General features: G+C 43.4%; 1 protein-coding gene across 1 annotated transcript in view; it reads left to right on the forward strand.

Moving 5' to 3' along the window:
* Nucleotides 1–25,788, forward strand: part of LOC144783914 (vomeronasal type-2 receptor 1-like) — a 236,567-nt gene that overhangs the window by 7,317 nt on the left and 203,462 nt on the right. The window contains 1 exon segment of the mRNA XM_078662652.1: nucleotides 11,092–11,319. Coding sequence (XP_078518778.1) covers nucleotides 11,092–11,319 — 228 coding nt within the window.

Below are 25,788 nucleotides of genomic sequence, written 5' to 3' on the forward strand. Positions count from 1 at the left end.
TGAGTGTGTGCTTGTATTAGTTATTGTATAAGAGTGTAAGTATGTGTTAGTATATGTTTGAATTAGTGAGGTGGTGTGTGTATAACAGTATAGGTGAGTAAATGGGAGTGTGATTGATTCTTTGCATAACTGACTAGGTGTGTGAGTAACTCTATGGATGAGTGGTGGTGTGTGAGTGTCTTTATAGATATGTGAGTGCATATGACAGTGCCTTATTGATGGTTGACTGCATGTATGAGTGACTGTATGGGTGAATGAGTGGATGTGTGTGTGGAACTAGGAATTAGTGAGTGGATATGTACTAACTGGTACTGGTGTGTCTATGGTTTCAAAAATGGTAGTCTGTATTTTAGAGTGGGTGTATCAAAGTTTATATTAGGGTATGAGGAGGTGCATCAGACTTTCATGTGGCTGATGTCATCAGTGATGCCATTTGAGACGTCATCAGTGATGTCACTGACCATGACAGGAATGATGTAATATGTTACATCATCAGCAGTGCATTGAGGGGGCGCGAGTTATTGTTAGCTAAACTAACAATAACAGGCAAACTTCTCTGGTTTTGTACGAGAGAAAAGTCCAACTAACTATAATGTCCCTGAAACCTGTGGTTTTTTCAGTGAATTTCTAAGGTTTTTTTAAAATCTAATTTCTAACTATAACGTCCCCGAAACCTATGGTTTTTTCAATGAATGTCAAAGGTTTTTTAAATGCTAATTTCTAACTATGCCTACAGGGGTAGGACATGTGCAGAAAGAGGAAGAAAGGCACAGAACTAAGCAAGAGAAATACAGAAAGAGACAAGAGAAGTCCAGAATGACGAAGAAAGGTGCAGAAAGTAGCAAGAGATGTGCACAAAGAACCAAGAGAGGAGCGGAAAGAGGCCTTGTTGCAAAGTCATATTGTGCCCCCAACTTTCTGATGACGGGTACTGGTGGTAATTGACTGTGTCTAACCAGGCCTGGAGCCAGTGCTATGGTGAAAGACACTTAGAATACAGTGAAAACACCTACATACACTAGGGTACACTATCGGTTAAGGTACCCCGGTAATTGGCAAGACCTCCCCTGTATGGCCCTAGTACATAATAGTGCAGGGGGATTAAAACTACCTCTAACTAGGAAGTGCAGAAGAAGGCAATAGAAGTGCAGAAAGAAGCAACAGAGGTGCCGAAAGAGGCAAGAGAGGTGCATAAAAAAGCAAGTGAAGTGCAGAAAGATGCAAGTGAGGTACATAAAGAGACAACAGTGGTGCAGCAAGAAGCAAGACAGGTGCAGAAGGAGGCGTGGAAAGTGCAGAATGAAGCAACAGGGATGCAGAAAGAGGCAAGAGGGTTGGAGAAAGAAGCAACAGAGATGCAGAAAGAGGCAAGAGAACTGCATAAAAAGGCAAGAAAAGAGCAGAAAGAGGCAAAAAAGAGGTACATAAAGACATAACAGGCGTGCTGAAAGAAGCAAGACAGGTGCTTAAAGTGCAGAATGAAACGACAGGGGTGCAAAAAGAGGCAACGGAAATGTAGAAAGGAGCAAGTGAGGTGCAGAAACAGGCAAGAGAAGTGCACAAAGAGGCAAGAGAATTGCTGAAAGAAGCAATATAGGTGTAGAAAGAAGCAAGAAAAGTGCAGAAAGAGGTACGTGAGATGCAAAAACAGGCAGGAAAGGGACAGTAAGAGGGAAGACGGGTACAGAAAGAGACAACAGGGGTGCAGAAAGAAGCAAATGAGGTGCAGAAAGAGGCAACAGACGTGCATAAATAGGGAAGCGAGGTGCAGAAAAAGGCAAGAAAAGTGCAGAAAGAGGCAAAAGAGGTAAATAAATAGACAACAGGGGTGCAGAAAGAAGCAAGACAGGTGCAGAAAGAAGCATGGAAAGTGCAGAATGAAGCAACAGGGGTGCAGAATGAGGCAAGAGAAGTGTAGAAAGGAGCAAATGAGGAGCAGAAAGAACCAACAGAGGTGCAAAACAAGGCAAGAGAGGTGCTTAAACAGGCAAGAGAAGTGCACAAAGAGGCAAGAGAATTGCTGAAAGAAGCAACAGAGGTGTAGAAAGAAGCAAGAAAAGTGCAGAAAGAGGCAAGTGAGATGCAAAAACAGGCAGGAAAGGTACTGAAAGAGGGAAGAGGAGTACAGAAAGAGACAAAAAAGGTGCATAAAGAAGCAAATGAAGTGCAGAAAGAGGCAACAGATTGCAGAAAGAAGGAAGAGAGGTGCAGAAAGTACAAGAGATTCTCAGAAGGAGGTCAAGAGAAGTGCAGAAAAAGAAAGAAACATGCAGAAAGAAGCAACAGGAATCCAGTAAGAGGCAAGAGAGGCGCAGAGGGAAGCAAGATTGGCTTGCACACCATTAGAACCAATTTAACACCCACATTTAGCAATAAGTAACAGGTGACCATTCTAGGTATTCAAAGGGCTTTCCAACACGCTGTAACACTTGCTGCTGCATTTTTGGTAACGTCTGAGCCGTTTCAGCAAGAAACAAGGCTTTCTTTATTCAAATCTGCAGATTAGGGTGCAGATGATGAATTATGTGGCTAATGCAGCAAATATATAATTGTTCAAAAGTTGGTGCAGCCAAACAGTCACATAATTCCAGTGGCCCTGCTCATACCTCTGACTAGGTCCACAAGTGCTCCTCAATGATTCCATCTTTTTTTGTCTCACTGAGTTCATAGTTGAGCTTCTATGGAAATGAGGAAGATTACCATACCACATAATTACTCTCCTTTACACATAATCCCACTCTACATAATTCCTATATTTCACCAAGGTTGGCGCAGATAGTGCTGATCTCTAGACACATGTTTCTGGTTTATTAACCGTCATCAGTAAAGAATACAGGCTTGTATTGTGGAGTTTGCTGAAATGCAAGACTGTATTCTCTACTGATGCCGGTTAATAAACCAGAAACACGTGTCTAGAGATCAGCACTATCTGCACCAACCTTGGCGAAATACTTGAAAATATCGGAGCGAGCTACTAGAGACTGCATTTCCCTGAATGCCAGGGGCGGACCTTGCCTGACAGGTCAGCGGTGTGCTCCCACATCCTGTTGTCTATTTAAAGTACTTCCGTAAGTCATTGAGCTGACGAGCTTGTGGATGAAACACGTGTCTAGAGATCAGCACTATCTGCGCCAACCTTGGCGAAATACTCGAAAATATCAGAGCGAGCTACAAGAGACTGCATTTCCCAGAATGCCAGGGGCAAACCTTGCCTGAGAGGTCAGCGGTGTGCTCCCACATCCTGTTGTCTATTTAAAGTACTCCAGTGAGTCATTGAGCTGACGAGCTCGTGGATGAAACACGTGTCTAGAGATCAGCACTATCTGCGCCAATCTTGGTGAAATACTCGAAAATATCGGAGCGAGCTACTAGAGACTGCATTTCCCAGAATGCCAGGGGCAAACCTTGTCTGAGAGGTCAGCGGTGTACTCCCATATCCTGTTGTCTATTTAAAGTACTCATGCGAGTCATTGAGCTGACAAGCTCGTGGATGAAACACATGTCTAGAGATCAGCACTATCTGCGCCAACATTGGCGAAATACTCGGAAATATCGGAGCGAGCTACAAGAGACTGCATTTCCCAGAATGCCAGGGGCGAAACTTGCCTGAGAGGTTAGCGGTGTACTCCCACATCCTTTTGTCTATTTTAAGTACTCCTGTGAGTTATTGAGCTGACGAGCTCCTGGATGAAGCACCTGCGCTAGTGAGAGGTACTGTTTACAGAGATCAGAAAAGCTGCAATGTGATGAGACCTTCTGGAACTTGATACCAGGGGAGCTGTAGCATTAGGGATGTTGCTAGAAGAGGTGAATAGATTATTGTTATATCTGCCTCTCAGCAGTTGCTACAGTCTTGCATTGAATGCATTAGTAATTTCACTGTAGTTTTTCTTGTTCTTGAGTTGGAATGAGGGATTCGATTCCTCACAGTGGTCAGTTTTGTGTTGACTCCCTTTTCCTAAAGAATTAATGTAAGTGTGAAGGTTAGGGAGTTTGTCCAGAATTAAACCAAGTGATTTTGCAACTTCCACAATGCAGGTAAGCACATTTGTTGCATGACGCCAGTCTTGAACCAACTGGCGGGTGGATATGAGCAGAAATGTGCTTACACAGAGATTTAATTTCATACGTTGGAACGTTGTTCATTCTCGAGCTTCTGTAGGGTCATTTCAAAATAAGTTATGTCCTCTATAGGGGTGAGGAGGAAGTTGTTTTCTTCAATGTAGCTTTTCATGTGCAATACAACTTTCAAGAACTATTTGCATGAAAGGTAAGTACGAAAGGGGACTAAGTTGTGTCGAGTTTCAGAATTCAAGATAGAGAAAAGGGGTAAGCTTTCCAATTTTAAGACATTTAGCAAACATTTACTATGTCATAATAGGAAAAGGTAATTGCATAAGTCAAAGAAGAGGTGAAAGAGAGTCTAATGTGTCTCACAATGTTTGCCACTGTAGGGTCAGCAATTTTTTTTGATTTTCTGCTTCCCATACATGCCTCCTTCCTTCTCCAATAATTCTTTGCTCTACCTCACAGTCTCTCAAATTCTTCCTTGATCTTTTACATTTGCTTCTTCTTACCTTTATGGCTTATTCTCCTCTCATTCAGTTGATAGCGTCTTCTAAATTTGTGATCCTCATGTCTTTAAAGCTATTGCAATATTTGTAAATAAAAAGTTTATCATTAAAATCTTTATCAAACATGAATGAAATATGCTACAAAAGAATGTGAGCAATGACTCAGCATGAACATTATACTTGTATTTCTTTCATTTTAATTAGAATATATCTGTTTCCCCCTGAACAGATCAGCTATGCTGCTGCACATCCCATTCTCAGTGACAAAGTCCAGTTTCCAACTTTCCTACGGACATTGGCAAGTAGTTCAACCCTGCCAAATGCTCTGGTGCAAATGTTGCTCTATTTTAGATGGACATGGATTGGAATTTTGGCCTTGAATACTGACAATGGTCTCCAGGGAAGTCAATTGCTTAAAAAAGAGGCCACCAACAATGGTATTTGCATTGCATTCTTTGAGCTTCTCTCCACAAATACCAGCAAGGCAGCTGCAGTCCATATTGCTGGCATTGTGAAACAGTCCACTGCCAAAGTGATTGTCTGTTTAACCCAGGCAATGCAAATGATTCCAATCCTGAAGGAGATATCACTCCAAAGAATCTCGGGAATAATATGGATTGGGGTTTCTTATGCAGTGTTTTCCGAAAGAGACTTATGGGAAACATTGAACGGCGCACTAGTGTTTACTCCGTATAGTGGGGACATACCTGGGTTTAAAGAGTTTCTGTATAACAAGCATCCATTGAAGGACATGGAGGACATATTTTTAAAGAGAGCCTGGGAGCAACTTTTCAGATGCAAATGGACAAATATTGTTAATGGAACAACTGCAGGGAACATGATAGATGATAAAGCACCCTGCACTGGGATGGAAAAGATTCAGTCTCTTGATTCCTCAGTTTTTGATGTGAATAATTTCAGGTTCCCCTATTGTGCAAACCTCGCCATTTATGCATTTGCCCAGTCACTGCATGATCTGAATCATTGCAAGTCACAAGAAGGTCCCTTTCCAACAAGTTGTGTGCTGATCTTGAGGATTTTCAACAATGGCAGGTGAGCACACTCATGTAGATGCGATTTGACCAGCTAAGCGTTGCTATTAGCTCACAACCCACTAATCACATTACTGAAATCAATTTCCCCTAATCTAATACTTGCCTAATAGGGAAGTAAGCCAGATGTCTGAGACAACGATCCTGCTGCCTTACTCAACCAAAACATACACCAGCATACACCCCTCTTGTGAGCTTTTCATCTGTAATAGATTTCACCATAAAACAGCCATCTAACCTAACAACCTCAGGTATTGGTAACCAAATGACTCATAAGTACACATGTTTTAAGGGTTGGGATGGAGAAGGCTCTGTTAATGTAATAATATCAGTTGTATGTTATCAAGGAATAACTCCATTATGACTTGCTTGTCTCAGCCAAGGACAGGTTACCATTCCAAAAACAAAAATTTCCACTTGGGGTGGTAGAAGGTTTTCTTATGTAGAGGGCAAACCTTGGAATTCCCTGCCCCTATATTTAAGATTCCAAGATAGCCCCTCCATTTTCAGGAAATCATTAAAAACTTGGCTCTTTTCCTCCTTGTGTACCTGGGAGAGAGATGCAGATATGATGGTTTGTATGGCAGGGAGCATCATTTAAGGAGTGAGCATGACAGGCGGTGCCACCAAGAAGCACAGTAAGGTTTGGAGCCAATCAGGCAAGGGTGAGTGCTTGTAAATGCTGTAACACAAAGCTCACTCACCCCTGATACCAGACCAGAGATTCCCTGCCCGTTCTTTCTCCTCAGTTTCACTGATGCCCATTTGGGATACTGGGGGTTAGCGGGACTCACCAACGAAGCCGAGGCAATGGGATGGTGACTAGCTCTTGTGGGACCTCTGGAACTGACAGAGTCCACACAGTCTCTGCGCTCTGCTACAGACATCTCAGTACAAATGTGCCTTTAGGGACATGATTACTGAATGTAGTGAGTTCACAGAAAGGGAATGCAAATTGAGGGGCCGTTATGCCAGGGCAAACATGTACAGTGATTGAGAGAGACCCAACAAGTAGCTGGCAACCCCGATGAGACACCTGTGGGCAGCTGTGACTATTACTCATTTAGAGGTTGGAAATAGGACCCCCACTGGGATGCAACCCAAAAGCTCCAGGCCTTCCATTCCTGTTATAATACACTCTACATATCAGTAAAATCAGCACCCATGTCACACTTTGAGGAGTACTTACAGATACAACATTGGGATGGGTTACAGATGTACAACACCTGTTCTCGGTGGAACCTTTTACACTAGAGGAATGCAAGGTGTTATAGGCGGGTTCCCCACTTGCCTGGCCCTGGGCTCATATGGGCTGCCTTCCGTATTCCATAAATTATTTAAGGACAGGTTAGTGCCTCACCTGCTGGCTCTGTTGAAGGAGACACGGAAGGTGGGTGTGTTGCCTCGATTCTTGAGAGCAGCGATTGTTGTCACCCTTTTGAAGCCTAAGAAGCCAGTGTGCCACTGGGATTCCTACTGGTCATTTTCATTAATCAATTTTGACACCAAGATCTTGGTCAAACTGATCACTATCCATTTGGTTTTCCTGTTGCCGGAAATTGTGCTGCCAGATCAGAGATGGATTGGTCCCAGGCTGCAACGCAACGCATATCCTACGCACATTGTTTGCAGTTATGCAAGATCTGGATCCGAACCTAGATGCAGCAGCGATCTTCCAGGATGGCTCCAGGGCTTGTGTTTCCATGAAGTGACAATATTTGTTCCATTTACTGGCTAATTTTGGGCTCACTCCAGTGTTTGTAAACTGGATTACACTTCTTTACATGTAGCCCACACCTCAAGGAACTATAAACGACCACCGATCCTTGCCCTTTGGACCCCTTGTCCGACAAACTCTGCCAGCATTATTGTGGTTACACTATAAGATACCCTAATTGCCACATTTTAATCTCCTTATATGTATACCACAAATACAGCCTGGATAAAATACTGGGAGAATATATTAGATTCATACACCTATCAGGGATTAAAAATTCCTGGAGAAAATCATAAATGTTGCCACTCACAAACAACATACATAGGTTCACACCAGAATTTCCCCTAGACTGAGGTGAGGGCTCACTTATGTATTTTAGCATTTCGATCCACATTGATATATAGATGGTGCTCAGAGAAAATTATGACACAGGGCTGAGCCTTCTGTAGGATTCCATAGCATGTTGGAAATCATTGGATCCTTCTTTTGCCACCTATGCACACACTTACTCCTGAAACACTGAGGCGCTTTGGCCTCAAATAGGGCTCAAATTGTGTTAGATCTAGTTCATCCATGGCTGACTTCCTGCATTTATCATTGCTCTGCCCTGAAGCCTCCACATATTGGCAGGTTTTTGTCATACTATCACATTGCTCTTTCCACAAAACCTCTGGTTGCACTGCTGGGATGGGTTCAGGAGATCCCTACACCTTCTAGAAGATACACCACATTGGCACCCTTAAATGCAAAGTGGCAAGTTGATTGTTGCTGAGGGAGGGGGAGATCTTCCAAGTACAAACAGTGGCTTGACTCTCTAGTCTACTGAAATGACCAGCTTGAATTTTCCTCAGGATTACTGCTTCATACGTCTCGCACTCAGGACATCTGAGCCCTACTAAGGAACTGATATTTGGAGATGTCAGGATAGACAGTATTACCTCTATTCCAACTATTTTTTCGTACTGAAGATCAGAAAGCTCCTCCTTTTCTTGGATTTGATTGATGTAGCATATTGCCTATTTCACCAAGCAAGTCAAACAAGAAAACTTAATGCAGAGCCAACAGGTGTTTAAACCATTAGACTTACTTTCTGCCAATCTCTCAACTCAAGTCCATGAACTGAAATTTCCAAGCTCAAACTCATAACAAAACAACATACATCAGGTGGTGTTTATTCTGCTTGTTCAAATGCCTCATAATGGTAGCAGCAGCACTACTACAATACTGTTTCATCACTACCTCTACCAACCTGCCTGTCATCATGAGTAAAGACAAACAATTGTGCTTCCCTTTAGTGAATGAATAGTGGAACCGTCTGGCAGGGGGGCCCCATATTCCTTGAAGATGTGCCTCCATCACAAAGAAATAAACATAATGTCTGCAAAAGTCTTGTCTGCTTCAGACATCCAGGCCAATATTTATGAAACATTTGTGCTGCTCTTGCACCACACAAGGTGAAGCAAGTACATTGTAAATGCTTCTGTAGTATTTGCATAACCATCAAAAGCCTGATTTGTCTGGTCTTGCCTGGCTTTGTAAAGATAGGTTTGTTCCATTGGTGCAGCATGGGCATTCTCATTTGTCCATCAATGGATTTTGGCACATTTCCAGATTTATAAAGCTGGGGGATGCATCAAAATGCTAAGCCATTGCAAGTGATGTGTAACAAGAAGAAATACCTGTATTCCTCCTTGTTATTTCCTGTTTTCAGGTGTGCTGTGTTCTACAACACAAGTAGAAACAAGAAAATGCCTCTAAGGATTGTTTTTGTGCAAGAAGGTGTCCCGTCCTGCACAAAAACAACCCTGCCTGTAACACAGGCACCCTTTCACCAGCACAAGGTGGCAGGAGAAATGCTCCATATCTTTGTTAATATGTAGCATTTCTGCTCTCTCACTTTCCTGCAACACAACACAGCAAATTTGTTTGGTGCCCTGTGTTGCATGAAAGTTTAGTAAGTGTGTTCCCCTATGCCTCAATCACTGCTTGTACATAATCCTGAACTTGAGGTCCACCGCCTACCTGAAGCTCAAGCCAACCAAGACAGAATTCACGTTACTTAACAGTAATAACAAACAAGATGCAGTACAAACCTGTCTCAATGCTCTGAACCTAGATTGCTAAGAACTCCAAATCTCACTGAAAGCCAAACCATTTGGATTCAACCTTGGTGCCAACCTCACTCTCCAGGGACACATCACCAAGACAACAACAATGCCAGCTCTTTCTTCTAAAGAAAACCAAGGGACATATTATCAAGAACGGCAATAACATTATTGCCGTTTTAGCGGCAGGAAACTGCTACTAAAGCGACAATAAGGGGCTTGATAATATGCCCATGAGAATTCCAATAGAAGCCCAGGTTCTGGTGTGAAGTACATCAAACCAGGGTGCAAGAATCTGCCTTTGGCTTCTGATACCGCACTCCTGGGTTGCACGGCTTCTGTCGTTCGTCATCCACAGGTGGGATTCCTTCTTCTCCATGCCGGTTGTATGCTAGCTTGGGGCCTCGTACCCTTATTCAACCTCCCCAGCTGCCTGCCAACTCCCCCTTTATTGAGGGGGGGCGTTGGGGGCGACCCATCCTGGTCGACCCTCCCTTCTTGGGCTTCGCATCGGGGGGGCTACCCACCTCCATTGCGGCGTTTGCCCCTGGCCCACAATTGGGTCAGGCTGCATCTTTCCCGGCCCGGGATTCATCCTGGCACTACTCTCAAGCTGATAACCTGCATGAGAGAAGCAACAGGATTGGATGGAGTGGTTTGGCTGGATGATACTTTAGGCCCTTGATGCCTGTGCTTGGTCTCCACCCAGCTGTCTAAGACAGTTGGGTGGAGAGATTCAAAGTGCAATGTCAGTCTGGTCCTCGTAAGACACCTAGGCAAACTGACATGCGCTCTGTGGAGCGTCCAGCAAGCCACGCTCCTCAAGTCCTCTATGCTGCCAGAGAAGGAGACACCCACATTTCAACCAGCTGGGGCAGGCTGACAGCTGCGCACTAAACAGGACTAATTAAGCGGCAATGAAATGATTTCATTAACATTGTATTTTTCACGTTTTGCATGGCTGCAGCGGGAGGGGGTCAACGATCCCCCACCCTCAAGATGAGATCGCCGCTGTCTTCTTTCATCCAAAAGGGATCTCTACCAGGTAACTTCCTTTGCAACCATGGTCACTACACACCACACATCAGAGAAGTTGAAAGTTCTTTGTCTCCGTGCAGTTAGTTTGAATGATGTAAAAATAATGGAGACAATACTGCAATCATTCACACACAATAAGCATTGCCATCCGATTGATTAGTTTACTTTTCTATCTCCTGTGCCTGTTATGCACACTCCTTCATATTGAACGCCGGCATGTTGATATGTAAACAGCCCTGACTTATATGTAACATGCCTTATTACTCCACGAAAGCTCTGCCACATGCGACCAAAGGCACGAGGAACCATGTTTAAGGTTTGGAGGCCAAAGAAGGGTCTGCCTCATCATGTGTGTAACTTCCTAAATACCTGGGAACCTATAGATGGAAGTTAGAAACATGTCTATAAAACAACGCCAGCCATATTCCCTCATTCACTGTTAATTTAATAAGGCTCCATTTGAAACCACAATAAGGACCCACGCACTGGAGTGTCTGTGGATTTCACAGCACTGCTCGCAAACATTGCTTACACTCAAGGTTGATCAATGTTTGATCATAATCTTCATATGTCATTTCCAACAAGGAGTGCTGTGTTTTTTTCAGATGCTGCCCTACGTGAAGAATGTTCATATGAAAACTGCTGATGGTAGAGAGTTCTTTTTTGATGCATCCGGAAACGCCCTGCCATTCCTGGATGTGCAGTATTGGCACGTGACAGCCAAGGACAACAGCAGCTTTGTTAAAATTGGAACATATGATCCCAATTCTAATCCAGCCTTTACCATTCTCAGTAACAAGACCTCCATCATGTGGGGCGGAAACCATAGTCAGGTGAGAACATATTATCATAAAGAACTGGAGCACTTTTAAAATGTATCCTCTTAGGAGACAAATGTATTAGATGTGTTACTTAAAAAGTTGGTACACATATGGTATAGTAGTTGCATTGACCAATAGGATTTCTACTGCACTGACCAATAGGAATATCACTATACATTAGACTGCACAATGCTGCTATAATATAATCTGCAAACAATGTGATGGTATCCTGAAGAAATATGTCTCCACTGGCATATTATTCATGAGTTATCAAAGCTATCATGCTTTGATAAGGAAACACCGGACTACCTATTACAGGGACAGAATCGAGGGAGCTGATAATTCAGTTAAGGAGCTGTTTTCTGTGTTTAAGTAAGTCTCCTACCTAGCCAGCTCCACCGTACCTGCGAAGGGATCAGTGGAATCGTGTGATCGTGTGGCGCAGTTTTTTGCGGATAAAGTGGAAAAAATCTACTCCTCATTTCCGGCGGAGGCCAGAGTGGGTGGCGGGATAGAGGAAGCCACTACCAAGCATAACGGAACTGAGACACTTACATCCTTTTGCACTCCCCCTCAGGATATTCTAATTGAAATAGCAACTAAAATCAAATCGGGTTCTCCCAACGACCCAGCACCTGCTAAAATACTGAGGGAAACCGCAAAAATTCTGGAACCCCACATACGCCATCTGCTGGAACTCTCCTTTGGGTCGGGCACTGTTCCGACAGCTTGGAAAGAGGCTGTGGTGCTTCCACTTAAAAAAATACCTAATATCAGTTCAGAGCAACTTGACAATTTGCGCCCAATTTCCCTTCCCCTACTTTGCTAAAATCGCGGAGAAAGTTGTCAATATGCAACTGACAGAGCATATTGAAACCTGTAAACTACTTCACTCCACCCAATCAGGCTTTCGGGCGTCCCACTCTAATGAATCTGCCTTGCTCCTATCAACTTAAATCATACGGAAGATGGTGGATGAAGGTCCGACAGCAGCACTTATCCTCTTGGATTTAAGTGCTGCTTTTGATACTGTAGAACATCACACCTTGCTGCAGTGTCTAAAAAAAGGGGGAGTGACAGGTAAAGCTTTGGAGTGGCTGGAGTCATTCCTCCAGAATCGCAGCTTTCAGGTAGCCCAAGGACCACTCCGGTCGAAGAATACTAGGCTGAAACAGGGGGTGCTTCAGGGGTCCAGCTTGAGCCCCACCCACTTCAATCTCTACGTAACACCAGTAGCAGAGATTACGGAAATATTTGGGGTGCAAGTGGTATCTTACGCCGATGACAGCCAACTTGTTGTGTCTCTTGCTCAATCAAGTGAGACAGCAGCCAGTAACTTTTCGACATGCTTACAGGAAGTAGCTGCCTGGATGGCTAATAACGGTTTGAAATTAAACGGAAGTAAGACGAAAGTGCTGGTTGTGGGGAAAGCACCGTCAGTGTGGACATCGGTATGGTGGCCGCAGGTGCTGGGGCCTCAACCTATTCCCTGTGAACAAGTCAGGAATTTAGGTATCTGGCTAGACAGCAAAATCACCTTTGAGTATCACACAAGGCGTGTGGCAGGACAGTTGAAACAACAGGAAGGTTTTTAAACAGTTGTAGTTGGGTGCACTGCCAGTTTATACGCATTTGCTTATGATCATTAGGATGTCTACGGTGCTTCACGGCGAGTGGACAAACCTAAACCACTCTATAGAGTAGAACAAACTACTGCTAATTGCTTTGCGGATTGCCGAAGCACTCTCATGTGAGTAATCAATGTCCAGTTACAATTTAACAAAATTACAAACACCAAGTATGACAGAAGTGACAAGATATCCAGAAGATGAGTAAATCTTGGAGTCTTTAATGGAGATTACAGCCAGCCGACACGTGTTTCATCGCCTTCGCGATTCATCAGGGCTGAAACAAACAAATGAGTAGCGTCTAGCATAATCTGTGAGCAAAAAACATTTATATACAGGGCCATAATATCTGGCCGTTATGTTACATGCACTACAACTTCCTCCTGCAGTGGACATATAGTGAGTGCATCATTTCACAAGTATTGACTCACTCGTGCTACCACAACACATCCGTGTCGGAATTCCGGTGTATGCTACCGACTATACATAATGACGTGCCTATATGTGATAGTGATGGTATTTGGACATGTGCGGCGATGAGATCACCATTGTTTCTCTGAAAAACAGACAATGACACATGCTCTATATTGATGGCTAAAGTGTCCTAATCGTGAACGGCTCTTGCGTCATCCATGCTGGTTCTTTTGTGAAAGTCGTGAGAGACAAGTGTCATTTCCAAAAACATACCTAGAAGGCCGTATCGATGTCAGAAGGTCTATATATATCCAAGAAAAGAAAGAAAAAACCGAAAAATCTCATCACTATCTGCGATTCCGGTAATATTCAGGCAAAAGGTCACCAAATGATACTGTAAGCCACTAATTGCACGCCAGCTTACCGCTCAGCTGGTGATAATTCCGACCCAGCCGGGCCCGTGACTAATACTGCTGGCGGTGGTTCGTCCAGCAGCGATCAATATTTCTGTATCTATAATCAAGTGAAATAATTTATGTTTTATTCATAGTAGGGAAAATTGTCAATTTTTGTTCACTCAGCTGTCAACTGCATTCTCACTGGAGTCCTGGTATTTGTTATTCGAGATTTGATTCTATATTACTACTCCAAAACATTTGATCCTACGCGCTATCATCGTCTAGCGTTGTACGCAAAATTCACCTATTGTTAATCCACTTACATGTGTGAAGATTAATATACAAAATAATGGGCTCGGAGGTGACCCGATATAGTTGTTCTGGTTTGCGGTTGTCGATATCAAATGATATTACTGTTAAAGGAATAACAATAACAGATATGTTACTATCTCACACAAGTCATCCAAACGTTATTCATCGTTATGCCAGTGTTGATACAAGATTTACCTCTTTCTTTTCCTTCACGGATACCTGTTGCGGTTCCAAAATTGTGGTGTGTTTCATGCTAAAGGGGAACGAGTAATAAGATTCTTAGTTTCAAAACTACAACTCGTATCTTTGAATCCGAAGACCATCGCGCCCCTAACTCACCCGTGTTTGGCGTCCTCTGCGGGTGTGGCGGGTTCACCTCCTTCGCGCTCAGTTCCTGTTTGGACACATGATTGAGTGCGAAGCGACGTATATGGGTACTTCCATATGACGTAGTTCAAAGACTAGAGCGCGTTCGGTGCTAGTCTATGCCGACCATGTTGCACGGTCTCTTGTATGCATAATTATTCGTGTAGATTTATAGTGACGTTATTTGTTGCGATCTCTAGAAAAGTAGAAAAGAAACGAAAAAAACCACGAAAAAAACAACAATCGCGATGAGAGGATCGCAATGAAAAAACGAAAAATATGACCATCCAGTATGTGAACAAGAGTGTGAATAGACGCTCACATATGAGAATGCGTATGATCTCTGGAAAAGTTCGAAAATCCCATATTTTTTGACTAGTGTCCGTATATAACATGACATAAGTCTCATAATGATTAGTGATGGTGGAGTGCACACCGTGAATGATTCAAACTAATTAAATCCGTGAGAAACCCAGTCATACTGTGACTACTTACTTTCTAACATATTAGCTGTTTGGCATTTATTCTTTCCATAAGTTAAAGCTTCGAGATCTCATAACATTACTCAATTGTACAGGAGAAAAACATCTCAGCATTTGGAGAGATTGAGATATCGACGAATTCTTACAGGTCTACAGTAAGTTACAGTGTTCTTATATCTTAGACATAATTCAGATTATGCAGTTCAAGCAGTATATATTATTAGTCACCCAGAAAAAATTGCATCTCCTGGTCGTAATTTAATCCTGACTGTACCGATTGCAAACGCATAATCCAAGTTGCCTCAGTGCGTCTTAATTTCAATTCCCGGTTACCGCCTCTTATTGCCACTGGTATGGTTTCAATTCCAAAAAATTGTACATTTTTGTTCTGTTGATCTTTTTGGCACGAGGCAACATGCAAAGCCACTGGATATTTAGGGTCACAGTTTACAATCGCTCTTATATGTTCCATCATTCTTTCCTTCAATGGCCTGATTGTGCTACCTACGTAGTGCTTGCCACATTCACATTCAATAATGTAGATAACAAATTTCGTAGTACAATTAATGTTGCTCTTGATGGTATAACAAACGTCATCAGGGCCTGTGAAATTTGTAGTTCCATGTTTGGCCCATTTGCACATACTGCAGAACCCGCATTTATGAAAACCCAGACCTCGTTGTGTCAACCAATTAGTACTTCTCATGTCACGGGGTACTGTGGGACTCAACTTGTTTCTTAATGTGTTACCTCTTCTAAATGAGATCTGTGGCCTCTCTGTGATGTACTTAGTCAGTGTTTTTTCGGATTTCAATAGGCTCCAATGTTTAGTTAAACTTTTTCTTAAGTCCAGATGGAGTGAGTTGAAATCCGTGACCATTCTTATGTGTTCTTTATTGTCTGAGTTAGGCTTTTGTTTGGTGGTGAGAGTGTCTATTCTCCTCACTCTTTTAATCCTTTTTTCAGCTTTCCTAATGGAGTTGTAGGCATAACCCCTTGTAAGGAATCTTTCTTTCATGCTTTCAATGCATCTCCTGAATTCACAGTCCTCACTACAGTTCCTTCTTGCCCGAATAAATTCGCCAAAGGGTATGGCGTTAATCTGGTGTGAGGGGTGTGAGCTTGAAGCATGCAAGATTGCATTGCACGCTGTCGACTTTCTGAACAATCTACTGTGCAGACAGTTGGAAGAGATATAGAACTCGATATCTAAGAATTCTATATTCGTTTTGCTCCACTTCATGGTGAAGTTGATCTTCCATGTGTTGTCATTCAAGTATTTGAAGAAATTATGTAAAAGCTCCTCTGAGCATGCCCAAATGAGGATGCAGTCGTCAATATATCGACCCCAAAATATTATGGAGTCGATATATTGAGCACCCTTTGTACCCCAAATCAGATCTGCTTCAAGTGCCCCCATAAATAGATTTGCAAACGAGGGTGATATTTTAGAGCCCATGGCTACACCTTGTTTCTGTCGGTACCAGTTTTTGTCACACATAAAGAAGTTATTCTTAAGGACCAATTCTATCATTACCGATAGCATCTCGGTATGCTTCCATAGTGTGGCTGATCTGTTACATAGGATTTTGTTAATGGCCTCTATACCCAGCTGTGTGTCGATGCTGGTGTAAAGGGACACCACGTCCAGTGTTACCAAAAGAAAATCATCTTGCCATTCCATATCCGCTAGTGTACTAAGGATGTGTTTGGAATCCTGTATGTAGGACGGCAAGTTTTTAACTAGCGGACCCAGATACAGATCCACGTATTCCGCTAGCCTCTCTGTTGGGCCCCCTATGCCCGAAACAATGGGTCTCCCTGGTGGAAATGGGAGTTCCTTGTGAATTTTAGGCAAGGTGTACAGCCATGGATAGGTGGGTCTAAAAACTTTCAAATATAAGTATTCCTCCTCGTTTAATAAACCTGATTGCTTCCACTTTAACAAATGTGAGTTAATTTCTATTGTTAAGGGACCAATGGGGTTATATGTGAGGCGTTCGTAGCATACTTCATCCTGTAATTGTTGACTAATTTCTGATTGGTAGTCTATGCGATCCATAATCACTACGTTCCCTCCCTTGTCTGCCTCTCGTATGATGATAGTATTATCGCTCATAAGTGTATTGAGTGCTATTCTTTGTCCCTTACTGAGGTTGTCCTTATATTTGAACATTCTGTCCTTGTGTAGATGGTTCAGTTTGTCGAGATCCTCTACCACACGCTTATGAAAATTGTCTATGGCGTTGCCACCAGGTAGTGTAGGGATCCATTTAGATTTGGACTTTAGTCCACTAACAATGCTAAAGTCAGATTCTATATCCAACTCCTCTAGCAGTCTGTCCATCTCTAGAGGAGAATCCTCCATGTCAGTCAATGATAAGAGAAGATGAGTTGCATGCACATCATTTATTGATAAGGATTCAGTGGTGCTAGTAACAGGTGGATTGACAGCCCCTCTACCCTTTTTCTCCAAACCATAGAAATGCTTTTTGAGTTTAAGGTTCCTTATAAATTTAAACAGATCAATTTTCAATTTGCAGTGAGGACTGTGAATTCAGGAGATGCATTGAAAGCATGAAAGAAAGATTCCTTACAAGGGGTTATGCCTACAACTCCATTAGGAAAGCTGAAAAAAGGATTAAAAGAGTGAGGAGAATAGACACTCTCACCACCAAACAAAAGCCTAACTCAGACAATAAAGAACACATAAGAATGGTCACGGATTTCAACTCACTCCATCTGGACTTAAGAAAAAGTTTAACTAAACATTGGAGCCTATTGAAATCCGAAAAAACACTGACTAAGTACATCACAGAGAGGCCACAGATCTCATTTAGAAGAGGTAACACATTAAGAAACAAGTTGAGTCCCACAGTACCCCGTGACATGAGAAGTACTAATTGGTTGACACAACGAGGTCTGGGTTTTCATAAATGCGGGTTCTGCAGTATGTGCAAATGGGCCAAACATGGAACTACAAATTTCACAGGCCCTGATGACGTTTGTTATACCATCAAGAGCAACATTAATTGTACTACGAAATTTGTTATCTACATTATTGAATGTGAATGTGGCAAGCACTACGTAGGTAGCACAATCAGGCCATTGAAGGAAAGAATGATGGAACATATAAGAGCGATTGTAAACTGTGACCCTAAATATCCAGTGGCTTTGCATGTTGCCTCGTGCCAAAAAGATCAACAGAACAAAAATGTACAATTTTTTGGAATTGAAACCATACCAGTGGCAATAAGAGGCGGTAACCGGGAATTGAAATTAAGACGCACTGAGGCAACTTGGATTATGCGTTTGCAATCGGTACAGTCAGGATTAAATTACGACCAGGAGATGCAATTTTTTCTGGGTGACTAATAATATATACTGCTTGAACTGCATAATCTGAATTATGTCTAAGATATAAGAACACTGTAACTTACTGTAGACCTGTAAGAATTCGTCGATATCTCAATCTCTCCAAATGCTGAGATGTTTTTCTCCTGTACAATTGAGTAATGTTATGAGATCTCGAAGCTTTAACTTATGGAAAGAATAAATGCCAAACAGCTAATATGTTAGAAAGTAAGTAGTCACAGTATGACTGGGTTTCTCACGGATTTAATTAGTTTGAATCATTCACGGTGTGCACTCCACCATCACTAATCATTATGAGACTTATGTCATGTTATATACGGACACTAGTCAAAAAATATGGGATTTTCGAACTTTTCCAGAGATCATACGCATTCTCATATGTGAGCGTCTATTCACACTCTTGTTCACATACTGGATGGTCATATTTTTCGTTTTTTCATTGCGATCCTCTCATCGCGATTGTTGTTTTTTTCGTGGTTTTTTTCGTTTCTTTTCTACTTTTCTAGAGATCGCAACAAATAACGTCACTATAAATCTACACGAATAATTATGCATACAAGAGACCGTGCAACATGGTCGGCATAGACTAGCACCGAACGCGCTCTAGTCTTTGAACTACGTCATATGGAAGTACCCATATACGTCGCTTCGCACTCAATCACGTGTCCAAACAGGAACTGAGCGCGAAGGAGGTGAACCCGCCACACCCGCAGAGGACGCCAAACACGGGTGAGTTAGGGGCGCGATGGTCTTCGGATTCAAAGATACGAGTTGTAGTTTTGAAACTAAGAATCTTATTACTCGTTCCCCTTTAGCATGAAACACACCACAATTTTGGAACCGCAACAGGTATCCGTGAAGGAAAAGAAAGAGGTAAATCTTGTATCAACACTGGCATAACGATGAATAACGTTTGGATGACTTGTGTGAGATAGTAACATATCTGTTATTGTTATTCCTTTAACAGTAATATCATTTGATATCGACAACCGCAAACCAGAACAACTATATCGGGTCACCTCCGAGCCCATTATTTTGTATATTAATCTTCACACATGTAAGTGGATTAACAATAGGTGAATTTTGCGTACAACGCTAGACGATGATAGCGCGTAGGATCAAATGTTTTGGAGTAGTAATATAGAATCAAATCTCGAATAACAAATACCAGGACTCCAGTGAGAATGCAGTTGACAGCTGAGTGAACAAAAATTGACAATTTTCCCTACTATGAATAAAACATAAATTATTTCACTTGATTATAGATACAGAAATATTGATCGCTGCTGGACGAACCACCGCCAGCAGTATTAGTCACGGGCCCGGCTGGGTCGGAATTATCACCAGCTGAGCGGTAAGCTGGCGTGCAATTAGTGGCTTACAGTATCATTTGGTGACCTTTTGCCTGAATATTACCGGAATCGCAGATAGTGATGAGATTTTTCGGTTTTTTCTTTCTTTTCTTGGATATATATAGACCTTCTGACATCGATACGGCCTTCTAGGTATGTTTTTGGAAATGACACTTGTCTCTCACGACTTTCACAAAAGAACCAGCATGGATGACGCAAGAGCCGTTCACGATTAGGACACTTTAGCCATCAATATAGAGCATGTGTCATTGTCTGTTTTTCAGAGAAACAATGGTGATCTCGTCGCCGCACATGTCCAAATACCATCACTATCACATATAGGCACGTCATTATGTATAGTCGGTAGCATACACCGGAATTCCGACACGGATGTGTTGTGGTAGCACGAGTGAGTCAATACTTGTGAAATGATGCACTCACTATATGTCCACTGCAGGAGGAAGTTGTAGTGCATGTAACATAACGGCCAGATATTATGGCCCTGTATATAAATGTTTTTTGCTCACAGATTATGCTAGACGCTACTCATTTGTTTGTTTCAGCCCTGATGAATCGCGAAGGCGATGAAACACGTGTCGGCTGGCTGTAATCTCCATTAAAGACTCCAAGATTTACTCATCTTCTGGATATCTTGTCACTTCTGTCATACTTGGTGTTTGTAATTTTGTTAAAGTGTGGCAGGACAGTGTTTTGGCATTTTGAGGAGTATGCGGAAGACACTTGATCTACTTCCCACGACGGCCAGGAAATCCCTTGTCCATGCCCTTATTACGTGGAGGAGTGTGGCTCAATGGTTAGAGCGGCAGACCCTGATGCAGAGTTCTGGCCAGGGACCAGTGTTCGATTCCCGCCTCGGCGGGGTCTCGGGCTCAATTTCCTCAGACCTGTTAATTCTCGCCTCGGTGCCTATTCTAATCACGGGCCCCACGCTGCAACTCTGGGCAATAGCTTGCTTAGCCTCCACACCGGCCCCAACAGCGCTAAGGATGCCTGGCTTCACCCTGGGGGTGCCCAGGAGTGGACACTTCACAGGGAAAGCCAGGAGGGGTTCCACAGCGGTATGAGTATCAGCGCCCGGAAGCCGAATAGGCGACACCGCAAGGTGACCGTCTGGTGACAGTGCGCTCTATAAGTACCATGACATTTACATTTACATCTAGGCTGGACTATGGGAATGCCCTGTACCTGGGAGCTAATATCAAGTGTATCACTCGGCTACAGCGCATACAAAATGCGGCTGCCCGTATGGTTTTGATGTTGCCCAAAAGAGCGTCATCTAAGAAAGCCCTAGAATTATTGCATTGGCTACCTATCAAAGAACGGGTGCTCTTTAAAACCCTGTCGATTAGTCATCGCATTATTCAAGGGAAAGGGCCCTCTTATCTTCTTGATCTGCTGACCCCCTATCCTCCATTGCACCAATTGAGAACCAGTGGGACAGGGCTGGTTAAGGTCCCTAAGAGCAGAAGAGCCCGGATGGGTGGGAGCTCTTTCCGTGTTCAGGCAGCTCAACACTGCAATAGACTCCCACCTAGACTGCGACTGGAGACCTCTGAACGTATGTTTCGGAAACAACTGAAAACTCATCTCTTCCCCTCAGGGTAGAGTGGGAGGAGGTTCGTATGTGAGGACATGAAGAGAGGGACATGCTCGATTAACTGTTGCTAGCCGCACCATAGCGCGGGAACACACTGGCCTTAGTGTAACCAGGCGCTTTAGAAATTTTCTTCTTCTTCTTATTATTATTATTATAGTGTGCCACTTTGTATAGTCAGTCATGGTATGCTGCTCACTTCCTTCCCTGCTTCACTTCTATCCATAAACTGATGGTTAAACTTCATTCCCACCATATGACCTTGGGACGTGCTCAAGTGTTTGTATTGACTTGCACAGGCATATTTATGTGCTATGTTTCATTGGTGGGGCTCACCAATGTGGTGTGCTCCATAGGGGACCTGACAACGCACTAAAGGTTACGCGTGCATCCCAAAGAGTGTGGGGCCTTGGACAACCTGCAGTGCAGGTGAAAGCAGCCTTTTGGTATTCATACTCCTTGTACTAAGGTCATCTGTTGAGTAGTTAATGTGGAGCCGAGGAGAGTTGCCTTAACCACTACCACATTGCACCATGGTTGTAGATGTTATAAGGAAATGTGATCTAAGATCCACTATGAGAAAATATCAGAGCGCCTCTGGTGGCAATTATTGCATTCAAGTACTACTAAGTCAGATCCTCTTAATGAGCTTGGGGCTTGCTCCTCCCCATTCGGCCCATATGTTTTATTATACTAAGGATGAATAATATTCGTTTTCCTCACTTGGTATGGAAAAACTGAGGGGCATATTATCAAGCAGGGTGATAGGCAATTATCGCCGCTTTAGCTGCCGTTTTCGGCCGGTAAGCGGCGATAATTCTATCGCCCTATTAGCAAGCTGTCGCTAACTGATGTTAGCGACAGCTTTTAGGCGATAGCAAGCGGTTCGGGTCCCGCTTTGCATGTCAGGGATGTTTATCGCTAATGACATGCAAAGTGGGCGTACCCAACCAGTGAGCGACTGAAAGCAGTCGCTAACGTCGCTATCGCCTATTAGCAAGGCAGTGTATACACAGGGGGGTTTTACCCAAACATAGTCACTGGGACCTGGGTTCTATCGGTACTGAGAGGAGGGGGTCCCAGTGTGAATGTGATATAATATAAACAATTCAAAGGAAATTATTTACACAAAATGAATGCATCCACACTGTTTAATTCACAATGGGAATGAGTATACTGAATGTACAGCCAACTGTTCAATAATTCTAAACGGTTGTAATGTAATGTAATGTAATGTAATGTAAATGTGTACTTGTAAAGCACACTGCGACTCCTTGCCGGAGTATCGTGGTGCTGGAGACCGCTGGGGAACCCGTCCTGATTTTCCCTGTGACATGGTCCCTTACTGGGTATCTCCAAGGTGAAACCAGGCATCCCCGGCGACTTGTGGGGGGCCGTTGTAGAGATGAGGCAAGCTTAATGCCCAGAGTTGCCGAGTATGTTCACTGGTTAGAGTAGGCACCGAGGCGAGAATTATCTAGTCCGTTGACCCTGGTCCACGACCCTGCCGCGTCGGGAATTGAACCCTGGTCCCAGGACGTTCTCTGCTTCCGGGTATTTTTGAACCTATGGTCGTCTGCTTTATATAAAATTCGCCAACATAGTTTTGCTAACTGTCTGATTTTACTGTCACGAATTCCCTTCCATCACAATATCCCCACCTTATCACAAACCCACCCCCCTTCCCTCCCTGGGGCACTGTACAACCGTTTAGAATTATTGAACAGTTGTCTGTACATTCAGTATACTCATTCCCATTGTGAATTAAATAGTGTGGATGCATTCATTTTGTGTAAATAATTTCCTTTGAATTGTTTATATTATATCACATTCACACTGGGACCCCCTCCTATTAGCAAGGCAGGCGTAGCGATGGAAATATTCGCCCTAAGCGCGAATATCTCCAAATACTTAACCTGCCCAGACCAGTTCTTAGCCATGTTATCCAATGGGAGGTGGAGAACGTGGCTAAGAGCATTTCGTCGCTAATGCGTGAATATCGCTGTATTCTCAGTGATATTCACGCATTTCGCCACTATCACTGGATATTTTAGCACAATGGAGAAAAACGTTGCTAATAGCATGTTTTTTACGCTAACATATCCAGCGATAGGCAGCTATAAAAAAAATGCGCTAAGCGCATTTTGCGATACATATCGCTATTCCTTGGTTATATGCCCCTGCCGACCTCCAACAGGTCCGGCACCAGTCAGTGTCTGATTGCTGAAGCATGCACATAGAGGCACCTGCACCAACTTCCAGAGAGGAATTATATGGTGGAGAAGCCCCACCCCTGGCCTTGGGGCCCTGGCACGCCTCTGTGCCTCCCAATTTTCAAAGTGCTAAGCGTCCCAGCTAAAGTTCGACATGGGCGCTGCAGGCTTAACCCTTCAGTGCCTGTGGCTACAGCCAATCAACCTGTCATCCCACCCTTTCCAAATTTGTCACAAAGTTGGGAAAGGGTGGGGTGAAAAAGCAGACACTGAAACTGGGTCCCTTTAACTGTGTAGGTTTGAGGATTCAGTTTCATGCTCCAGTGCCGGAAGCTAAAAGGAGCAAGAGTCCAAACATTACGTGCAGCACTGTAAGTAAAACAATTAAAAACGTTATCCTCTTCGGTGCTCGTGAGGAGACCGGATCGTCAAGAGACACGGTGGAGCTATGCTCATGACGAGCTGGTCTCATCATAACGGCGCCGCTCCGCCCAAGCGCAAATAATTAACCAGTGGGCAGGGTTGTGATGAGACCAGCTCATCATGAGCACAGCTCCACCGTGACTCATGACGAGCTGGTCTCGCCACGAGCATCGCGGTGCCCCGCTCACCCCCCCACCCACCCCCACACCGTGGGGGGAATTGCCCCCTCAGGGAAGGGGTTATACAGTGGTGGCTTGCAGAGGGAGTGCTGCAAGGTGGTGGGCGTGAGGGACAGAGTGGGTGTGTAGTGTAGTCGGACATAACACGGCATGAGTAAAGTAACTAAATTAATGAATAAAACTATATATCTTTGCGCTCACTGCATGGCCAACTTGGCGAAGCAGCGAGCGCCAGGTAAATAGTTTTATTACCCGCCACCCTGCCCCTCCCCCGCACCACCACACAGCACTCCCTCAGCGAACCACCACTGTAAAAATGTGGGTGCTATACAGATGTGTAAGAGTGGGTGATGGCATGTGCATTCAGGATGTGTGGGAGAATCAGGAGAGGAAGTCAACGAGTGAGAATGAGTGACAGGAAGTGTGAGTTTGAGCAAGAAGTAATATTAGTGAGTGATGAAGAATGGCAGTTAGCGTTACTTTAAGGCAGAATGGCAATGAATGTTCTTTTAAGGGAAAATTACAGTGAGTGTAAATGTGAGATCGACCGACAGTGAGTTTTACCGTGTGTAAGTCTGAGTAAGTCACAGTCTGAGTGAGTCAGAGAGAGTAGGACAAAGAGAGAATCTGTGAGACTGACTTTGTTGGAGTGGCCATGAATGAGTGGGACTGAGTCGAAATGAGTAAGAATGATTGAGACTAGGTGAGTCTATGAGATGGACTGAACGTGAGTAAGATTGATTGACTGTGATTAAGACTGAGTTACTTAGCCTGAGTGAGTCACGGTCTGAGTGTCAGAGAATGAGTGACACTGAGTGAATTAGACAGATTGAGTCAGAATGAGTGGGACTATGTGAAAGTGAATGAGCCTCAGACTAGATGAATCAGAGTTAGACTGAGCGATAGGTGAGTAAGCATGAGATCAAATGAGTGGGAATGAGAGAGGTTGAGTGAGAGTTAATGAGAATGAGTGAGAGGAAGCTTGACTGAGAATGAGTGAGATTAAGTGATTGAGTATAAGTGATAATGAGACAGAGTGATGGTGAGTGAGTCACAATGGGACTGATTGGGCACTCATCCCCTCGAACACACTGAGGGGCAGATTTACAAGCCCCTTGCATAATTTTTTCCTCACTTTTAACATGGGAAAAGTGACGCAAAAGTGGCGCAAGGGGCTTGTAAATCTGCCCCTGAGAAGTCAAGCTTACTGGTTTGAATTCAAGCCAAAGGTAACACCCACCAGCCACCACTACAATACTACAATACCTTTAACATATTTAACAGACTGCAAGCTTCTGACCATTAGTGTATCGCACATTTAGCAAAGTGCTCCTTGATGACATCAGCCAAAGGATACGAATGTTAAGAAAGCTTTATTGAAACGTTAATGAAGTACACAGGGCGAGGCACTACCAGTGCAGGTCAGAAAAAATACTCACTGTACATTTTGCCTACAGGATTTAGGAGAAGAAAAAGGTCAGATAAAGTCTTAGAACCCCAAAGTTCCCAACATTGTAGTGATCAAAACAGAGCATACATTGTGAGTTGGAATGTGACAAAACTATCACCTGTAAAGTTTAAAGCAAGTTTCTTATTGGACAGTGTATTGCAGTGTGTCCTACTTTACAAGCTTAGTGCCACATAGACTTCCCCTAAAGGTTGCAATAGGGACACTATTAATGGTCTCCTATTGAGTACTTACTTAGTTGGTGCATTAAACTATT

Source organism: Lissotriton helveticus, chromosome 10 (genome assembly GCF_964261635.1).
Source record: "Lissotriton helveticus chromosome 10, aLisHel1.1, whole genome shotgun sequence".
Lineage (NCBI taxonomy): Eukaryota > Metazoa > Chordata > Amphibia > Caudata > Salamandridae > Lissotriton > Lissotriton helveticus.